The following is a 19,766-nucleotide window of genomic DNA, read 5'->3' on the forward strand; positions in this document are numbered from 1 at the left end:
GCTCATACTAATGAGGCAAGGTTGTGATCCTCATACTCTGACTGGCGATAGGATACGTCACCATCGGGGTGGTTGCATGGCTCATCGTGATGCCTGGCAAAGGTTGTGCCATCGACACAGCGACCGGTGCCACCGAAACTGCAACAGGGGCCATGGAAACAGGCGGAGCCATTCCCTGGGCGATAGTCTGAGCGAGGGCGGCAGAGATGGGGTCGGGGTTCAGATGCGGAAGCGGTGCGGTAGGGGGCACCGCATTGGCTGGAGGGGCGGTCTGAGCACCGGCCGGGGCCACCAGATCCTGTTGCGTGACGGGACGGGGCTGCAGACCAGCGCTGCTCAGAGTGGTGTGAGTCTGGGCGATGCCATGGTTGTAGGAGCTGATAGAACCAATAGTTAAACAAAGGGGTGTTAGCAGAGGTGCCTGATTTTAAAATGTAAAATACTAATGAGGCAAGGTTGTGATCCTCATACTCTGACTGGCGATAGGATACGTCACCATCGGGGTGGTTGCATGGCTCATCGTGATGCCTGGCAAAGGTTGTGCCATCGACACAGCGACCGGTGCCACCGAAACTGCAACAGGGGCCATGGAAACAGGCGGAGCCATTCCCTGGGCGATAGTCTGAGCGAGGGCGGCAGAGATGGGGTCGGGGTTCAGATGCGGAAGCGGTGCGGTAGGGGGCACCGCATTGGCTGGAGGGGCGGTCTGAGCACCGGCCGGGGCCACCAGATCCTGTTGCGTGACGGGACGGGGCTGCAGACCAGCGCTGCTCAGAGTGGTGTGAGTCTGGGCGATGCCATGGTTGTAGGAGCTGATAGAACCAATAGGGGGCACCAGACTCTGCTCAGACAGAGCGGGAGTGGAGGACAGCGTAATCACTTTAGCCTGGCTTCGGAACTGAGCATTCTGCTCCAGGAGCACCTCGTTGGTGGCTATGAGATTGGACACCTTGAGAAAAAAAGGAAATATGTGAGTTTTGAGAACTTAACTTGAAACTTCACCCTAAAGACATTTAGGACATCGTTACAGTTGTCCTACATTAAAACAAAAATTATTCTGTCACTGATCTTAACATAAAGTACAATTTAGAGATGATTTGCATGTTTTGATCGCAGGATTTATAATGCAAAGGACAAGTCTCAATTGTATAATGCTTCTAAAATACTTATAATAGAAAGAGGTCATCCAAAAATATACTCTGTCATAGGGCTGGGCGATATAGCTAAAAAAAAGGTATCAACGATATAATGTTTCATATCGTTCGTATCGATAATTATTGACATTTTTTATAACCTTTTTTAAAACAAAGAGCAATAGAATTTTTTTTTTAATTTAACCACTGTATTTTTAAATTAACCCAATTTATTGAGACAAACAACAAATATTTTTTGTTTTAACAGTCAAACACACAATAAAAATTAAACAAATATCTAATTTCTAATGTTTTATATGCAGATTAATAAATAGGTCTGAAGGAAACTTTTGGCTTGTCTCCCGAGACTACAGGAGGGCGCAATGAGCAAAATAATGCAGCAATGTCTATAAAAAAACTGCATTACGTCTAAATTAACTCATAAATCAAATATAATTCGTAAATTGCATAAACAATTATGAACAAAATAGCATCATGTATTTATGCATTGCTTAATACAAAGAGCCGAATCGCCCATCACGCAGATTGCATTTAAAAACATATGAGACGCAGTGAAAAGGAATAAACCTTTCCAAATTCGCGACGTGTTTTCTAAAAGTTTAAACTGTTTTAACTTTTGCATGGCTTTCTATACCTCTCTTGTGTGAGACGTGAGTGCAGCAGTCATATTTGTCCGTCTAGAAAATGCGCTGAATATGCGTTCTGTGTGAATGGCTTGGTTTCGGTTTTCACCTAATCAAGATCTTCTCCGCATTGAGCTTCTATATTTCTTTAATATTTTGAATGAATAACACAGCAGCGGCGCATCTTGTGAGCTAGACTTAACAAAACATTAAAATGCAACAACGACACTTACATCATTATCACCGCATCTCGTGCGCCACTGATGTGCCTGACTCACTCCTAACATTCAAATGCAAATGTTTATTTGAAATTCTACTAATATTAATTTTTTTTATTCACAATCTCCTCATCACAGGCAGGCACAGCACTCATTTCAGCATGTGTTCGTGTTTGTGTGTGCTGTCTGCATCACTCATAGCACGTGCCTATAACGTGCGCTATATCTATCGTGCACTATATCGAACATTTTTATATCGTTATCGAAGGTGTACCGTCGATAAATATTGATACCGTTTTATCTCCCAGGCCTACTCTGTCATCATTTATTCATGCTCAAATCATTCAAAATCTGTATCATTTTCTGTCATCTGTGGAACATAAAAGACGATCTATTGCAGAATGTCCAGAATTTAATAAGTAAAGTCAAAGATGGGACAGTCAATCTCCAAAAAATAAAAATAAAAAAAAATAAAAAAATAAAAAAATAGATTTTAAGTATATTAGAATAAGTCAATATTGAATATTTAATCATGCATGCCTGATTTTTACATACAGACTACTTTTATCATCATCTAACACTCATCAAAAAAGATTAAACTTAAATTTTAAGTATATTAGAATAAGTCAATATTGAATATTTAATCATGCATGCCTGATTTTTACATACAGATTACTTTTATCATCATCTAACACTCATCAAAAAAGATTAAACTTAAATGTAATCTTTAGCAAATCTCAAACTGAGAATTATTTTTTTTTACACTGCACATTGCACATTTTTGTTATGATGTCTAAATTCAACCGTAGCATTTAAAACTACTGATATTAGTTTTTAGTTTTATTTTTAGGTTATTTAGACAAAATAGTACAGAATTTTAATATGGGTTCTTCCCTACAAAAAAGCTGTGTTGTTATTGTTAACTAAAATCAAAACAAACTATTAAAAATCATTTTCATTTAGAAATGAAATAAACTAAATAAAAATATAGTTGAAGTAAAAAAAAAATTACTAAAACAGAAATTTAAATAACTGAAAATATAAAATTAAAAGCTCTCAAAATATTAAATACTATAATAATATATAAATAATTCTAATATAACACTGCCAAAAAGCACAATAAAAATAAGGAACAGTTCATTTGCTAAAAATATTCTCCTCTGCTGTATTTCTCAAAACTCATTCACACTAGGTTTGATGCCATGTGAAATGTCTTGTTGATTGATTCTTGTGTGTCTGGTCTTTCACAACAAATCAGGCACAATGCATCTTGAAGCGCTATATTTGAAAAGAACAAGACTGGAGAGCTATGGCAAAGTTTTTTAGTGACTTATATGGACTATATCATTTTGTAGCCCCAAACCCAGCAGAGACAGAGATATATCTTCCTTTGTATTCCATTGAAGGAAGGAAGGTTTGGAACAACATGAGGGGGAGTAAATGAGTACATTTAACATCTGTTCACCTGTTTCTTAAGCTCCTCCACTCTTTTCCTCAGTAGGGCGTTCTCCTCTTCTAGTAGGCGGTACTCTAATGGTCGGGTCGGCAGGGTGGTCTGAACCCCGAGGTCATAATGTCCACCGACGGTCACATCAGTCAACCGCAGCCCCTCCAAACGCCGTCTCTTCAGCTGGAAGGCCGTGTGGTCGATGGGCGCCTCCACCGGCCCCACTTCAAACATGCCATTCTCAAACAGAGGGTCGTAGACGGAGCAAGGGCCCCTGTCGTAGCGCCGATGACCCGCCGTTCCCATCGACATGCAACCACTCATCGAGGCCCCACCTCCACCCGACATGCCCTGGTCTCTGCAGCTGCCCATATTGGGACATCCCATTCCCAGGTAGTTACCGACGCCACCACCAACGAGGCCAGACATCCCGCCACAGGCACTGCCAACACCTCCTGCTCCACCACCGGCGGTGTTCACCATCCCACTAACTCCACTGGTGACGCCCATCATGCATCCGACTCCACCCCGGGACGGGGCCTCATAGTCATAATCCTTCCTGACGTGCCGGAACTTGCACTTGTTGCCCCGTTGACACTCTCCTTTCAGGTAGTCCCTGCAAATGGGCACCTCGCCGCGGCTCAACGGGAGGTCGGTTGGAGACAATCCCAATCCGGCCGCCACCTTGCCCCTGAGCCGAAGCGGAAGCTCTCCAGTTTTCTTATAATAATCCTCGTCCTCCTTTGAGCCGTGCACGAATCTGCAATTGGTGCGCACGCACTCTTTGTTCTGATGGTCGTGGCAGAAGATGAACTCGTTCTTTTGCACGCCCAAATCGGGAACCTCGTTGAAGTCCGGATGGCGGAAGCGGCAGCGTTTTCCACGCTTGCACACATTCCGCAAAAAGTCCCGGCAAACACCATCCAGTCCCAAACCGGAGCTGAAAGCACCGTTTCCTAAAGCCCCGCCACCTCCCATGGCCCCGGGACCTCCGTTACCCCCTGCTGAGCCGATCACCCCTGTCGCTCTACCCTCTCCACCTGTCCCAGACCCTCCCTCGTCCCCGACCCCAGTGCCCACCCCCGTCCCGCTGCCACCCCCACCACCACCTGCCAGGTAGGCGCTATCCCGGTCAGGCATGGCGCTCGGCCCAGCGGGAATAGAACGCTGCGCTCATGTGGGTAACAGAGAGATGGAGGTCTTACAAGTGTTCAGAGTTATAGTGCACGAAGGAGAAGAGCTTAGACTGAAGACGGATGCAGATCACAGATCCACCCGTGCGCCTGTGAATATAATACAAATATATATATTATTCCAGAAGTATCATTATATAACTGCATAAGTAATTTAAAACAATGAATAATAAACTATTTCTACTCCTATTATTATTATTATTTCTTGTTTCCATTCAATATAAATCAGCACAACTGTTTACAACATTGATAAGAAGAAATGTTTCTTGAGTAGCAAATCAGAATTACAGAATTGAAGGATCATGTGACACTGAAGACTGGAGTAATGATGCTGAAAATTCAGCTTTGATCACAGGAATAAATGACATTTTATAATATATTTAAATAGACATGCATACATAATAAAATAAATATTTTAAATAAAATATATAACCTCTTATTGTGTTTTATTTTGAATTTTAAAATATTTATTTTCATTTTACATATTATTTAATATATCTTTAGCTTTTCATCAACTTACGAAACACTACTCTAAATATACTGAAAATAGTTTAAAACAAAGTCACAGTGGAGCCGCCTGCGCATCTCCAAACACAGCGGTGTCTCGTTTATGAACGAACGTTTTTTTTTTTTATGAATCTAGTGAGTCAGTGATTCATGATTACCCATTCATAAAGACTGTCACTTGATTCATTCCTGAATGAATCAGCCGTTCGAATGAATTATATATAAATAATGCATTATCAATGCAAGTGCAATCTTCAGCCTGGTATATAATATTTTAGAAGATTATATAGTTATATTGCAATAATTGTAATAATTTCTTTACTAATACAGCAAATCTAAATCTAAAAATCAAACCTAACAACACATTACAGCATATGCTACCTACAGAGTCTTAAAGAAGTAATCATATATTGTTGACTTGTTCGTTTGTACATTAGCTAGGCTAAATATACAATATTCAATACTTAATCCACATCACACAAACATGCTGTCCACTCTCAGGCACAAAGGCCTGCTAAAGGCACATGCACAGAACGCAAAGATTAACCTAAACCAGCAACACTACTCAACAACTCACCCAGCGTACACAAGCAGTCGTGTCGGTATGATTAAAGACACTATTTGTACGACATTACCAATCATACGCATTAAGTATAAATAGGCCGTGAGAATGCTTACATTAGAACATAAGTTGGTCCATCATCAACAACTTCCGCTTTCCTTTATCGAAGCACTTCCTGTGCGGTAGAACACTGGGAAAATGCACGTCAAAATAAAAGACCTCACAACGCAAAACTACTGTGGAGATCTCATGGTACAATGACGTTGGTATGAATATGGCACACCAATGTGGTTCAAAAATTACTATGGTATTAGAAAGATAAATATATAAAAAAACGCGCCATTATAGTGGTATCATTCCATTAATAAAATACATTTAAAATAAAAGGTATACAGCAAACGTGAGCATGTGGTTTCTCTTAAAGGTCAAAAGTACAAACAACATATTGTTTAAGCAACATTAGATTTAAAAAAAAATGTTTTAAAGGTAAACATTAACACAAAAAAAAATAATATTTTTCTTTAAAAAAAAAACGTAAAAAATGCCTTGGAAAAAACTATTCTAGACACGACTATGGCAACATTACTGCTATATATTACAGGGCCCACCGCAAAAAAATTAAATAAAAATTCTCTCTCTTTACTTATTCCTTCTCTTTCTAGCTTGTACTTATTTGAACAATGTCTAGAAACTTGGTATTACAATCACTTCCTGTATCTGTTTGCCTCTTTAAGAAGAATCGCTTTATGTATCCCCCAATTGTAAGTCGCTTTGGATAAAAGCGTCTGCAAAATGACTAAATGTAAATGTAAATATTGGGATTAAATTCAGAGATTTTAATTGATCATTTATGTAATTAACACATTATAGTTAAACATCCAACCTGGTCAATGATGTGAGTCTCTAACTCGGTGTATATTTTCATGTTGAACAACATAGGAGAGACATGTTGACGAGAACAGGTTTCAACATTTATTTTCATACACACGTATCAATAAATCACTACAGCATGATGGCGGTGAATAGTTTATTTGTATATTAATAAGAACATCAGACATCCATGTTCATATCTGATAATCTTATAAAGATTCAGTTGTAAGCAGGAATGCAGGGGGGACATAACCTGTAAAGAAAGAAGAAAGTAAGTCAGTGACACCACAGGTAAATTCAGTAAAAAGGATAAGTAACATCACCACACTTTCACCAGTTGATCAATCACTGCACATTAACAATTTTTGCATAGCAAGTTTTCTGAAATGTTGTTTAAACACGCAAATAATGCATCATCTCATCATGGGTGCACTAATTTGCACATTTCCTGAACAGAAATCTGAACTTTGGATAAAGCCAGGGTCAGAATTCTCATTTCATTTTGTTGACAGATTAGAGCTAACGGTTTTTACTGAGTGATAAAGGTTTTATCATTCCATAAATCAGAAAATACTGTCGTCAAACAAAAAACAATTCACCAATTTTTAACAAATAAAATGTTATAAATCTGGTGAATGATCTATGAACAAACCAGTCTGTAAAACCTTCAGAATATAGATGGGAATAAAACTATAAAGTATGGAGTAATAAGAGCTGCTGAAGTGGAGACTTGGACATTGAGAAAATGGCCTTTGCAGATATGTAATGAAATTTAAATCTACAAATGCAAATAGATAACGTGTAAAAAAAAACAAAACAAAAAAACACTTTAATGTGTATTTTGAATGTTTTCTGTACACTTCAGAAAGAATATGTTATGAAAGCCAAACAGCCCAAAAATGGCATATTTTTTCATTATAGTCAGGGACAAAACTCTAGTGTTTTTAGGTGAACGTTAACTCTCATTTTTGGACCATTCAAAGCTTGTATTTTAGCCAAAGCTGGTTAATATTTATTATTATTATTATTATTATTATGTGTACTGAAATGATGTATTAAGAGCTGCAAAGTGATGCATATATTATGAATTTTATTATTGCATGAAAAGTATTACAAATAAAAATAATATATGCAATTGAAGGGCTACTCACAAGACAGTGGTTTATTTTCTAGTGGGTCTGACGCTTTCAAAAACACCAGCTTCCCTCATGGCATTGAACTCCTTCGTTGAATCGTAATGTTTGTAGAAGTCAGCATAAGCCTGTTTCCTGGGCTCTGTTACGGTGAACTGCAGAAAGACACAAAAACGGTTTCTCAAATTCAAGGAAAACTGTCCTTGGTAGTTTGCCAAAAATCATTTAACTCCTTCGGCCCAAGATGAAAAAAATTAAAGATGGGGATGCAACCAAATATCCAAGACTACAAATGAAGGATCATCTAATGCAAACTAATTTGAATGACTATTGAGGTTACATCATGACAAAAAGTGCTCTTAAAAAAATGTTTCTTTAAAAAAATATTTGTTTAAATTAACTTAAAAGAACCCTTTTGACCAGAGGAAGAGATGAAGTACCAATCATAATTCTGAACAGCCATGAAGACCACAAAGGTCAACTATAGTGCACATAATCATAAAAAAATAGCATAATCCGAGTTATCGGCACATTTTCACTGACCTTGAAGGCGGCTGCTGCCACCAGGGAAAGACCGAATGCGATGGGTAAGTGGAACCTCAAACGCTTGGCAAGGAGGCCTCTCATTGCTGGCTTTGCAAGTGACATTGTTGACTTCTAGAAAGATAAGACAATAATGGGCATTAATAAAAGAAGCTTCATCATACACTGATTTAGTACTGCTACGTGCTGTTCTGACCATCACAAATGGATGTCTGTCTGACTTTCAAGACAACCAAACGAAGAGCCACAATTGCATTATCTACTAACATTCAGATATATGAATCTCCATGTTTGCTATATATACGTGTTCTTCTGTTCAGGTCTAGATTTTAGCGCTTTAGCTAATATGCAATTTGCATATTATTTATGTAGACGTGATAAAAGCGCGTGCAAACGCAAAGCAGAGCTTTCTTTTATTTAAAACATGACATTTCAGATACAAATCAGCTTCATATCAGCATAATCATAAAAAAATAGCATAATCCGAGTTATCAGCACATTTTCACTTACCTTGAAGGCGGCTGCTGCCACCAGGGAAAGACCGAATGCGATGGGCAAGTGGAACCTCAAACGCTTGGCAAGGAGGCCTCTCATTGCTGGCTTTGCAAGTGACATTGTTGACTTCTAGAAAGATAAGACAATAATGGGCATTAATAAAAGAAGCTTCATCATACACTGATTTAGTACTGCTACGTGCTGTTCTGACCATCACAAATGGATGTCTGTCTGACTTTCAAGACAACCAAACGAAGAGCCACAATTGCATTATCTACTAACATTCAGATATATGAATCTCCATGTTTGCTATATATACGTGTTCTTCTGTTCAGGTCTAGATTTTAGCGCTTTAGCTAATATGCAATTTGCATATTATTTATGTAGACGTGATAAAAGCGCGTGCAAACGCATAGCAGAGCTTTCTTTTATTTAAAACATGACATTTCAGATACAAATCAGCTTCATATCAGCAGGTGAGTGCCTTTTGAGACACATAACTACCTGTCTAGCTAACACGAAGTTAGCTAGCAGTGACGACAAGCGGCAAGACGTACTTCAAAAACGAGGCACGTTTAGCTAAAATAAATCAAAACTCTTATAGATATATATAGTGTTAAAAACATAACAGTGGTATTGTTATAGTTTATACAGATTTCAGCAAAGAAGTTTTGATGTAAGCGTATAGCAAGCTCGATATTTACCGTTTAATTCACGACCTTCACGTCCGGTTACTCGGATAGGAAGGAAGGCGTTTCTGAGGGCCAAACTACGGAAAAAGGCGACGGACAAATACAGCGGTGCCGATTCATCCCCACAGGTCCCCACCAAGGACAGCATTGTGACAACAAAGGAAACAAACAGGACATTTTTTTAAAAACAGGATAATTAATGTTTTTATTTGCTGGAAACATTATGCGTCATAGAGCAAAGCATTACATTTGATAAAACATCTCAACTTATTTGCTACATAGCAACCACGTATTAAATTCATAGTAGTATTAATAATAATAAAACTGAAAATAGACTTTACCGTGGTTAACTTTAATAAAGACAAAACTTTTTTTTTTTAAATGTAAAATGTATATTTAAAAATCAGATATAATATTGCCTTTTTATAGTCTTGTACTTTTATTAAAAATTATTTTACTGACTGTAATATCTATATAAATTGCACTTGCAGTTCATATTATTCAAGAAGAAAAATAAAACGAAAAGACAACTGATGCGTTTTAAAATAATGAATGATTCGGGTTTCAGGAACATCTGGCAACCAACAGCTTGGCTTTCCATAGAGGGAAGCCGACAGTCGTTTGGGACTGGGTCGGGGTTGCCATATCCCTGTCATTTTACGCTACCCTTCACCAGTGTTGGGGAAGTTACTTTTAAAAGTAATGCATTACAATATTGCGTTACGCCATAAAAAAAGTAACTAATTACGTTACTTAGTTACTTTATATGGAAAGTAACGCGTTACGTTACTTTTGAGTTACTTTCGCATTACTTTTTAAATATGAGCAGGGCTTGATTGTTTTTAATATAAGAGGTTCTGTTTATAGCAAATGTAAAAGTCCTTTCACACCAAAACATGTAATGAATAAACCTCAGGCTGAAGGAAAAGTAAATTCACGTCTGTACAGTAGAACACAGGAGAAGAAGGTTCAACACTCTTCAGCAATAAAAAAAACAATGAAGCACAATTGTTAGTTTATCTAAAGTCATTTTTGCTTATTAGTGTGGTTGAACTGGATCATCAAAGGTCAGCAGCAAAGACATTGGTTAATAAAATGGGATTAGATACATTCGTGTTATTTAACATATTTAATTATTGCAGGTTTGAGTCATATTCTGAGTTTGCATTTCACTGTTTTAATTTATTTTGATGAATACTAAATCTGTTTTTTTTTTTTGCGAGTGGGATGAATTAACGCACATTCACATTTAGTCTAGAACTACAGTAACATCATGTTCAAACATCATGTAAATGGAAAAAAAAGTAACTGGCGTTACTTTTTTAAAAAGTAACTCAGATATTTTCTTGTAAATTAAAAAGTAAAGCGTTACTTTACTAGTTATTTGGAAAAAGTAATCTGATTACGTAACTCGCTTTACTTGTAATGCGTTACCCCCAACACTGCCCTTCACTCGTTGCCTTGCTTGCCTTTCTCGCTGGACCTGGCAACACTGGATTGGGTTACAATCACCCATCCTGATCCTGATCTTCAAATAGCAGCAGCGGAGATCAACAGCCGCTTCAGTCCCGGAGAATTGAAACTGAAATTCAACACCGCCCGTTTCTGTAGAGCCTCAGCCGGTAAAGCGTGGTGCTCACCCCGACTCGCGCGGGTGTAGTGGGAGGAGAAGCGGATCTTCTAGCTTGTTCTAGAACGAGGACTGACTAGTTATCTCATGTAACGTTAGTTCACAGTACAGCAACTGGTAACTTTAAACAAGCGGAGCTGGTCGATCACCAAAGCCCTTCCTTCAACATTTACTTTCCGGGTTTTCAACTTCAGACGGCGATTCTACCGCGGTAGCTTTCTTATATTGCAAGTTTATACCTATCACAACAATTTTGCTGGCAGAGTGTAATATTGATGTAACACTGCTAAACTAAGTTAACAGCACTTAAGGGTCACACTGCCTTTGATCGTTCCAGTCTCATCATGCCTCAGAAGCGGCGCTCGCAGTCGTGGACGGTGCTCAAACAAGCCGGTAACGAGTGCTTCAGAGCCGGTCAGTACGGAGAAGCTGTGAACCTCTACAGCCAGTCCATCCAGCTGCTGGAGAAGTCTGGTAAGCGCGGTCAGATATAGTCATATTACAAATATCACCATGGTAAACACCATCGTTACAGTATTACCACTTAGCCAATTACATGTTTTCGTATTTCTTACACGGAATGTTGCATGGTATTCTTGTAATACCATATCAGTACCATTGTTTTGCTGAATAGATTTTAAGTACCATGTGTGTACTGTTTCAGGGGGTTTCAAATGAGGACTAGGGGGTTAGTGGAAAGTTTAGAGAAAAAGAGCTTAAAAATGTAAAAACGTACATCCATACATGCACAATAAATAATACATCTAATAATACTAGTAATAGTGTAGTGAATAGAAAAAAAGTTGTATTATATCATAGAAAATATCTTCAGATATTATTTTACAAATATTCTGACTGCTTAGCTATATAACTACCACATATTAAAGTCATAGTAATATTAATAACAAATTTGTATTTATTTATTTTTTTTAAATTATACATTTAACAGTGCAACACTGTAGTGAGTAGCAAAAATGTCATGTTACATAATAGAAAATATTTTCCAAATCAAAAATGACATGTATAAATTGGGTTTTATGAATACAAATATATTACCGCCTTTTAAATTTTAGGATGGGGGGTCCCTTGCATGATTATGATCATATTATCCTTTATTATCTGACAGAACCGTGATAGAATCTGATGGTACTGTCATATGCTAAGAATACCATGGAGATTCCATATTAATATGTTTTTAAATGAGTAACAATAGGGCAATCATACCAAACAGGAAGATATGAATGTTACAGAGCAACTATTTTTAAAATGGTTCCTCAGACTATAATAGATGTAAAGGAAGCAGTGGTGCTATTGTAAATAAAGACACATCACTGTATCTGTAACTGTTGTGTTCGCAGGTCAGAAGAACAAGGAAGATCTGGGCATTCTGTACTCCAACAGGGCCGCCAGTTACCTGAAAGATGGAAACTGCAGTGAATGCATCAAAGACTGCACAAGGTAAGTGCAACAAACAGCGGGTGCAAAAATGGTTAAAGTGATTATGTTCAGTGTTAATGATCTTAATACTTACCTTTCAGGTCTCTTGAATTGGTTCTGTTTGGATTGAAAGCTCTGCTTCGCCGGGCATCAGCTTATGAAGCCTTGGAGAGATACAGACAGGCGTATGTGGACTACAAAACTGTTTTACAGATAGACTGGAACATACCGGCTGCCCACGATGGCGTCAACAGGTAATTCTGCATAAACAGGATCCAAAATGATGCATGTTCATTCATAGAGAATGCACTGATCAACTGTATAATGAGGTAATACACAAAATATAATACAAACCCAAAGAATAAAATGTTCATTTGTGAGCATAAGGATACAAAAACGTACCATATAACACATCTCTCCTTGCCTTCAGAATGACCAAGGCTTTAACAGATATAGACGGACCATCTTGGAGAGAAAAACTGCCTCCGATTCCCACCGTTCCGATGTCTGTGAAAGAAAGCCTGGCACAAGCCGCCAGCTCGGCCTCCAGCCCACAACAAAACAGCGTGATCGACAACAAGAAAAAAGGTATTTAAAGTGACGTGACGTGGCCAAGTATGGTGACCCATACTCAGAATTAGTGCTCTGCATTTACCCATCCTAAGTGCACACACACACCGTGAACACACACCCGGAGCAGAGGGCAACAATTTTTTTTTTGCTGTGGCACCCGGGGAGCAGTTGGGGGTTCGGTGCCTTGCTCAAGGGCACCTCAGTTGTGGTATTGAAGGTGGGAGAGAGCGCTGTACATTCACTCCCCCCCACCTACAATCCCTGCCGGTACGAGACTCGAACCCGCAACCTTTGGGTTATGAGTCGGTCTCTCTAACCATCAGGCGACGACTTCCCTGTGCCGTACTGAGCAGAGCCATCATGCTTTGCTTCAGCACTTGATTTTCACTTGTTTTATTCTAAGCACCAGGACCTGAAGCTGCTAAAAAAGCCAAGGCTCTAAAGGAAGAAGGCAATGCGTTTGTGAAGAAAGGCGAACACAAGAAAGCCGTGGAGAAGTACACGCAGTCACTCGGTCAGGACCCCAAAGAAGTCACAACCTACACAAATCGGTAAGAAAAGGTACCGGTAATTATGCTGCCAAATGTCAGGGTCCCTATGGTTATTCAGTTCAAAACTGATTTTGAATTTCTACCTGTAAAAGTCATGGACTTTAGGTTTGATAATGTGTGTAAATCAATACTGCTTGTAGGGCTCTCTGCTACCTGTCATTAAAGATGTATAAAGAAGCTATTAGCGACTGTGATGAGGCTCTTCGATTGGATTCTGCCAACATTAAGGCTTTTTACCGACGTGCCCAGGCAAACAAGGAACTCAAGGTAAGTTTATTTCTGAACCATTGTCTTAGTTAAAGGGGTCATGAACTGAGAAATCAAAATTCCCTTGATCTTTTGACATAATGTCATTGCAGAACAAAAAAAACATGCGGTAAGTTTCAGAACTCAACTTTCTCGTTAGTCTGAAAACAGCTTATATTGAAGCAAATATGCCAATAGGACATCATGACGTAATAGTATGGCTAAAACCCGCCTCCGCAGAAGATCAACGCCTACTTCTCCATCACTGCCTGTTTAGCCCCACCCACAATTCACACAAGTAGTGTAAACGAGAGAGGCAAACGCAGTCTATGCAGAAACCAAACGATAAAGATGCTCCGAAAACAAAGCTGTGCAGTGCCAACCTGTGGAAAAATTGGTCTTTGCATTGCCTTTCTTCTGATCTCAATATTAGTAAAGAGTGGATGAACTTTATTTTTAATGAAGATCTAGACCGCATCAGTAAGAATTCAGTCCATTGTTCACTACATTTTATCACGGATTCGTTTGCAAACAAGGCACAATTCAATGCTGGATTTTCAGAAAGATTGAAACTAAAAGACAATGCTGTGCGAATACATTGGATCCGACAGTAATGTCGCATCAAACAAGTGGGAGTAACTTTTTATTATGTGGTCACTATTGCTTTGTCTGTTATTACAGATCAGTTGATATGATCTGAGTATTTATGCGTTTTTAACATAAATCACAGCAGCGTCCATCTGTATGAAGGCTGTGTAGGCTGTCAAACATTCACAACTGTTAGCCAGTCATAGCAGTGGGCGTTTACTTCCGAGTCTACAATCCACCACGTCCATTCAAACTAAGGGGGGTTAAAAACAGGACAGAAAATAGCCATGTTACTTCTAAAGATGCTGGATTTTCAGAAAGATTGAAAATCGAAGAAAGATTGAAGAAACTAAAAGACAATGCTGTGCGAATACATTGGATCCGACAGTAATGTCGCATCACACAAGTGGGAGTAACTTTTTATTATGTGGTCACTATTGCTTTGTCTGTTATTACAGATCAGTTGATATGATCTTGAGTATTTATGCGTTTTTAACATAAATCACAGCAGCGTCCATCTGTATGAAGGCTGTGTAGGCTGTCAAACATTCACAACTGTTAGCCAGTCATAGCAGTGGGCGTTTACTTCCGAGTCTACAATCCACCACGTCCATTCAAACTAAGGGGGGTTAAAAACAGGACAGAAAATAGCCATGTTACTTCTAAAGATGTTTTTTGATGTAAAAATCTTGATAACATTATAAGTGGGCCTCAAAGAACAGTACAAAAATACTAATACCAAAAAAAAGGCAGTTCATGACGTCTTTAGTAAAAATTGGTGGATTGTTTTATAAATTGTAATACATTTCTTTCTCTTAGAACAAGAAATCTTGTATTGAAGATCTCAACAGTGTGCTCAAACTCGAGCCAAACAACGCGGTGGCGCAGAAACTACTGCAGGAAGTACAGAAGATGAAATAACCGTGATTATAAAGTGAACATGAGGAAACTTTGCCCAAGTGCCTCGAATTGATTTGCCTCTGCAATGTTTGCTACAGACTTTAGATATGCACATCATAATGTTATTTTAAAACTAGGAAAAAATTTGAGTGTTGATGTTCATATAGGCACATTTGACCGGGTGTATTGCCATTAATAAGGTAATCAAGTTTCTTTTCTGAAACTCCACCTGTGTCTGAGATCAAACTTGTTCTGGTAATTACATTTGTCCATGTAATCAGTAATGAATCATATGTGAGGTTGATTTAGCATGTGATTTTAATGTCTTTTTAATTGCACACTGAACTGAATGGCTTTTTCAGACAAAAATGTAATTCCTACTTTAGATTGACAACTCAGAAAGGCATAGTATTCGGGCTGCGTTTTCTACTAAATGTTTATTTTTTGGCAAAGATGTTGTATTGTTGTGGGTTAGTTACTGTCAAAACCAATTAATGTTTATATACATTTGTAAAGACTTGGCACCTGTATTTATTGATGTTTCATATGCCATTTTGCATCAAGACAATGTAAACGGGTGTTTATTTTATTTAAAGTAATGTGCTGTTATGCATCTGATAATAAAGGAGAATGTTCAGGAATATTGTATTTTTTCATCCTGTAAACTGTCAGATGTAATGCTATGATCAGCGATGACTTTTTGTAGGAATTAGCAATACTAAAAAGGCAAAACAGTAAATGATATGTATACAGGTAGTATAACTGAATGTGAATGAAAGCAAAAATACATGCTGTCAATTACCAATTTCAAACTGTTCCTCAGTTTGTAAAAAACAAGTTATCTGAACTGTAAACATGCCTTAAATTGAATATAAAGTCACAGTAGTCAACTTCAAATATTTGTGTTTATTTTTTGGCAAAGATGTTGTATTGTTGTGGGTTAGTTACTGTCGAAACCAATTAATGTTTATATACATTTGTAAAGACTTGGCACCTGTATTTATTGATGTTTCATATGCCATTTTGCATCAAGACAATGTAAACGGGTGTTTATTTTATTTAAAGTAATGTGCTGTTATGCATCTGATAATAAAGGAGAATGTTCAGGAATATTGTATTTTTTCATCCTGTAAACTGTCAGATGTAATGCTATGATCAGCGATGACTTTTTGTAGGAATTAGCAATACTAAAAAGGCAAAACAGTAAATGATATGTATACAGGTAGTATAACTGAATGTGAATGAAAGCAAAAATACATGCTGTCAATTACCAATTTCAAACTGTTCCTCAGTTTGTAAAAAACAAGTTATCTGAACTGTAAACATGCCTTAAATTGAATATAAAGTCACAGTAGTCAACTTCAAATATTACTGAAATTGTTTTTTTGTACAAAATAGACAGAATGCCACAGATGATTGAACTTGAAGAATAATTCAACCAAAAATGAAAATATGCTGAAAATTCTGTCACCATCAGGCCATCCAAGATGTAGTTGAGTGTTTCTTTATCAGAACAGAATCAGAGAAATGTAGCATTATATCACTTGCTCACCAGTGCATCCTCTGCAGTGAATGGGTGCCGTCAGAAGCCGTTTATCAGTCCAAACAGCCGATAAAAACATCACAATAATCCACAAGTAATTCACACCACTCCAGTCCATCAGTTAACATCTTATGAAGCCAAAAGCTGAGTCCTTGTGATAAATCCATTAAGACATTTTTAACCTCAAACCATTACTTCTGGTTAGAATCTTCTATTCATACTATTGCTTTCTCCAATGAAAACATCATCTTGAGTGAAACGGGAGAAATAGGCACAGATCAAGCACCGTTAACAAGCAAAAAATCCAAAACCGGTCTAAACAAATGTCAGTAGGTTTTGAAGGACTTATAATGCTCATATTTTGACCAGAAGCAACGGTTTAAAACATCTTGATGGATTTGTTTCTTACAAACACGCAGCTTTTTGCTTCACAAGATGTTAACTGATGGACTGGAGTGGTGTGGATTACTTGTAGTTTACAGTGATGTTTTTATCAGCTGTTTACTCATTCTGACGGCACCCATTCACTGCAGAGGATCCGTTGGTGAGCGAGTGATGTATTGCTACATTTCTCCACATCTGTTCCTATGAACAAACAAACTCATCTACATGCTGGATGGCCTGAGGATGAGTACATTTTCAACAAATTTGGTAAACCATTCCTTTAACTTGTATTGAACCTGGAACATTCCCTTAAATGCTTATTTAAATAGGCATAAAAATGTACACACCATTTAAATCTTTATAGGAGAGTGAGAAGACCGTGCTGCTTGTGTCTTCTGAATTGAATGTACACCACTACAAAAACACAATACAGCGCAATTTGGAACTGATAAAACTTTTATTTCACTTTAAATTGTCTTTTACACTTTCCTGATTATAACATGTAAGGTGAAACTAGAACTGTTTTAAAAGACATACACAAATCTAGTATTACGTCAATAACCAGGTTTTATATTTTTTTTGTCATTTTATACATTTTTTTTTTTCCCTTAAGCTAGTCTAAATTTTCACAACCACGTGCGCGCTAAGCAATTAAACCGTCACAGAAGCTAACTTTAGGCAGAATACTGGTCAGTAAAAACAAAGCAATTGGAGATACCAGATATACAGACAGGCTCGGCTCCACATTCACTACTGTATTTTTTGTAATCAAGCGTAGAATAACTGCCATTTGTTCAGCTAAGAGAGACAGATTTCGTCTTCAGTGCATGAACATTGTCTTCAGCTCGAGACAGATGAGTTCTACACCTAAGTGGAATGTTATGGTGATGTGACAAGGTATTGTGACACTGAGCAAGTGACTACCCCTATAAAAATGTTTGAGGTCTCGGCTTGTGTTTCACAGACTTTGGGCCAAGACATCAAAGCCTCCACTGGATTGCAGCACTTCCCTGCACCATAATTCAAGTTAAAGCCAGAATTTCTCAGTTGAACTGCTAAGGTCTTACAGAAATTCCTCTTAGCAGGAATGAAGTGTAGAGAAGTTCAAAGTCAGTCTAAGGCCCCAAAATTCCTTCTGATTTACATGAAGAGGGAAACATCAAGCATCGACTTCTGTTCGTGAGAGGGTTGAATAACTTTATAAAAAAATAAAGTGTTTTTGCAAGTATTTAGTTTTAAGACAAATATTTACCTCTAAAATGTTTACATCTTTATTAAATGGAAGTGCGTGTGGGCAATATTACGTCAAAGGGGGAAAAAAAATGTACAGAACAAACCAGGAAAATCGTTTACTGATGTCAAACAGCACCTTTATGTTGACTGCCTCATTGACAGCACATTAGGAAACTCTCCAGTTTGTTCACGAAAGGTCTGTAATCATCACACACTAATGGAATGTCTTTAACTTAAAACTGAATAGACATGGAATTGCAAATCTCGAGTCCCTTTTGTCGTCAGCCGTGTATGCAAAATTACGCACATGACAGCAATAATAGTAATGCATGTTAGTCAGTGTCACAATACAGCCCGTTTTCATCCCTTCTGTATGAGATCGCAACAGAATTGTACTGCTATTTGTAACGAAACCATTCCGATTTCCATTAAGCACAAGCTATCCAGAAGGAAAAACTAAACGTCACAGTGTTTGTTAAATTAATGGACAGTTTAATAACCTTTTGAATAAAACCAGCAATCGCCAGTACACTACTGGAGAGAAGCGACAGAAGGGAAAAATGGTGGGGGGGTGGACACTATAATGTATTATATCCTGCTAGACCAGAGAATATATACCTTTTATAAAATGTTAGGAGGGATTTTAGGAAGGGAAAAAAAGATGGAAATCGTTTCCACTATTCAACAATTTTCCCTCGTCTGGGGGAAAATACACAATCAGACATGTTTGAGACAAGTCAGCCTTGGAAAAACCAAACTTTTCCCTGCCGCTCGTTGCTTCAGGGGTACAACCTTGTAGGTCAGGTACAATTCATGCGGCTCGTCATACAGAAAGGTGGATAAAGGTGAGGTGGATTGGATGGAGCAGGGAATTATGGGCTGTATATGTGTAAGATAAAGAGTGTAGGTGGATTTAACAGTGAAGTGCAACGCCTTTAGTTCTCGCCCTCGCCAGCATCCCCCTCATCACCCTGGTTTTCTGATGTCCACAGCTGCAGAACGCAAGGAAAAAAAAAAAGGTTAAAATGATACAATGATCAGGCTTCCAAGGGTCCAAAATTAACTTTATACCACACTGACCAATGGATTAATATGAAATATTTCTTATTGGCAAAAGTTTGCATTATTCATATTAAGGCCCAATCCCAATTCTACCCCTTAGCCCTTCCCCTTTCCCCTACCCCTCCATTTCGCGCGTTCACGTGAAGGGGCAGGGGTGTCTCAATTCTCTTTTGGTTGGAGGG

At 38.2% G+C, this 19,766-nt stretch overlaps 4 protein-coding genes across 8 annotated transcripts in view; 1 reads left to right on the plus strand and 3 right to left on the minus strand.

Moving 5' to 3' along the window:
- LOC107696474 (zinc finger CCCH domain-containing protein 10-like) lies at positions 1–5,942 on the minus strand. Of its 3 annotated transcripts, XM_016496819.1 has the most exons (4): positions 5,720–5,942; positions 3,461–4,725; positions 823–949; positions 1–387 (listed from the first exon to the last, which is right to left on the minus strand). In XM_016496819.1, the coding sequence occupies exons 2-4, from the start codon at positions 4,580–4,582 to the stop codon at positions 8–10; spliced, it is 1,629 nt and encodes a 542-aa protein (XP_016352305.1). In that variant the 5' UTR covers positions 4,583–4,725; positions 5,720–5,942; the 3' UTR covers positions 1–7. The 3 variants fall into 3 exon arrangements, with proteins under 3 accessions (XP_016352305.1, XP_016352306.1, XP_016352304.1); XM_016496820.1 differs by lacking the exon at positions 1–387 and having other exon boundaries at positions 398–949; positions 5,821–5,941; XM_016496818.1 differs by lacking the exon at positions 1–387 and having other exon boundaries at positions 398–949; positions 5,720–5,941.
- Positions 5,943–6,653: 711 nt separating this feature from the next.
- LOC107696430 (cytochrome c oxidase subunit 6C-1-like) lies at positions 6,654–9,592 on the minus strand. 2 transcript variants are annotated; one of them, XM_016496748.1, is made up of 3 exons: positions 8,251–8,364; positions 7,726–7,862; positions 6,654–6,827 (listed from the first exon to the last, which is right to left on the minus strand). In XM_016496748.1, the coding sequence occupies exons 1-2, from the start codon at positions 8,353–8,355 to the stop codon at positions 7,737–7,739; spliced, it is 231 nt and encodes a 76-aa protein (XP_016352234.1). In that variant the 5' UTR covers positions 8,356–8,364; the 3' UTR covers positions 6,654–6,827; positions 7,726–7,736. The 2 variants fall into 2 exon arrangements, with proteins under 2 accessions (XP_016352234.1, XP_016352233.1); XM_016496747.1 differs by lacking the exons at positions 6,654–6,827; positions 8,251–8,364 and adding exons at positions 8,761–8,874; positions 9,450–9,592 and having other exon boundaries at positions 7,781–7,862.
- A 1,311-nt stretch (positions 9,593–10,903) lies between these two features.
- LOC107696475 (mitochondrial import receptor subunit TOM34-like) lies at positions 10,904–16,211 on the plus strand. 2 transcript variants are annotated; one of them, XM_016496823.1, is made up of 8 exons: positions 10,904–11,294; positions 11,405–11,541; positions 12,426–12,525; positions 12,606–12,758; positions 12,935–13,092; positions 13,481–13,628; positions 13,769–13,895; positions 15,282–16,211. In XM_016496823.1, the coding sequence occupies exons 2-8, from the start codon at positions 11,412–11,414 to the stop codon at positions 15,381–15,383; spliced, it is 918 nt and encodes a 305-aa protein (XP_016352309.1). In that variant the 5' UTR covers positions 10,904–11,294; positions 11,405–11,411; the 3' UTR covers positions 15,384–16,211. The 2 variants fall into 2 exon arrangements, with proteins under 2 accessions (XP_016352309.1, XP_016352308.1); XM_016496822.1 differs by having other exon boundaries at positions 10,904–11,278; positions 15,282–16,210.
- Positions 16,212–19,488: 3,277 nt separating this feature from the next.
- Positions 19,489–19,766, minus strand: part of LOC107696406 (14-3-3 protein beta/alpha-A-like) — a 5,520-nt gene continuing 5,242 nt past the window's right edge. The window contains exon 5 of the mRNA XM_016496716.1: positions 19,489–19,514. Within this exon, the coding sequence (XP_016352202.1) occupies positions 19,489–19,514 (26 nt within the window). The remainder of the gene's footprint in view (positions 19,515–19,766) is intronic.

The sequence above is a fragment of the Sinocyclocheilus anshuiensis genome, unplaced genomic scaffold (genome assembly GCF_001515605.1).
Source record: "Sinocyclocheilus anshuiensis isolate Anshui unplaced genomic scaffold, SAMN03320099.WGS_v1.1 scaffold522, whole genome shotgun sequence".
Classification (NCBI taxonomy): domain Eukaryota; kingdom Metazoa; phylum Chordata; class Actinopteri; order Cypriniformes; family Cyprinidae; genus Sinocyclocheilus; species Sinocyclocheilus anshuiensis.

What these genes read in the sequence shown, in the direction of transcription:
- LOC107696474 (XM_016496819.1), bottom strand. Translation starts at nt 4,582, where the DNA reads ATGCCTGACCGGGATAGCGCCTACCTGGCAGGTGGTGGTGGGGGTGGC. An exon ending in TGGAGGAGCTTAAGAAACAG is followed by an intron (nt 950 to 3,460) that starts GTGAACAGATGT and finishes TTTTTTCTCAAG; the next exon opens with GTGTCCAATCTCATAGCCAC. An exon ending in GAGTCTGGTGCCCCCTATTG is followed by an intron (nt 388 to 822) that starts GTTCTATCAGCT and finishes GTTTAACTATTG; the next exon opens with GTTCTATCAGCTCCTACAAC.
- LOC107696430 (XM_016496747.1), bottom strand. Translation starts at nt 9,585, where the DNA reads ATGCTGTCCTTGGTGGGGACCTGTGGGGATGAATCGGCACCGCTGTAT. An exon ending in TGAAGGTCGTGAATTAAACG is followed by an intron (nt 8,875 to 9,449) that starts GTAAATATCGAG and finishes TTATCTTTCTAG; the next exon opens with AAGTCAACAATGTCACTTGC. An exon ending in TGGCAGCAGCCGCCTTCAAG is followed by an intron (nt 7,863 to 8,760) that starts GTAAGTGAAAAT and finishes GTCTTTCTGCAG; the next exon opens with TTCACCGTAACAGAGCCCAG.
- LOC107696475 (XM_016496823.1), top strand. Translation starts at nt 11,412, where the DNA reads ATGCCTCAGAAGCGGCGCTCGCAGTCGTGGACGGTGCTCAAACAAGCC. An exon ending in CCAGCTGCTGGAGAAGTCTG is followed by an intron (nt 11,542 to 12,425) that starts GTAAGCGCGGTC and finishes TTGTGTTCGCAG; the next exon opens with GTCAGAAGAACAAGGAAGAT. An exon ending in GATCGACAACAAGAAAAAAG is followed by an intron (nt 13,093 to 13,480) that starts GTATTTAAAGTG and finishes TTTTATTCTAAG; the next exon opens with CACCAGGACCTGAAGCTGCT.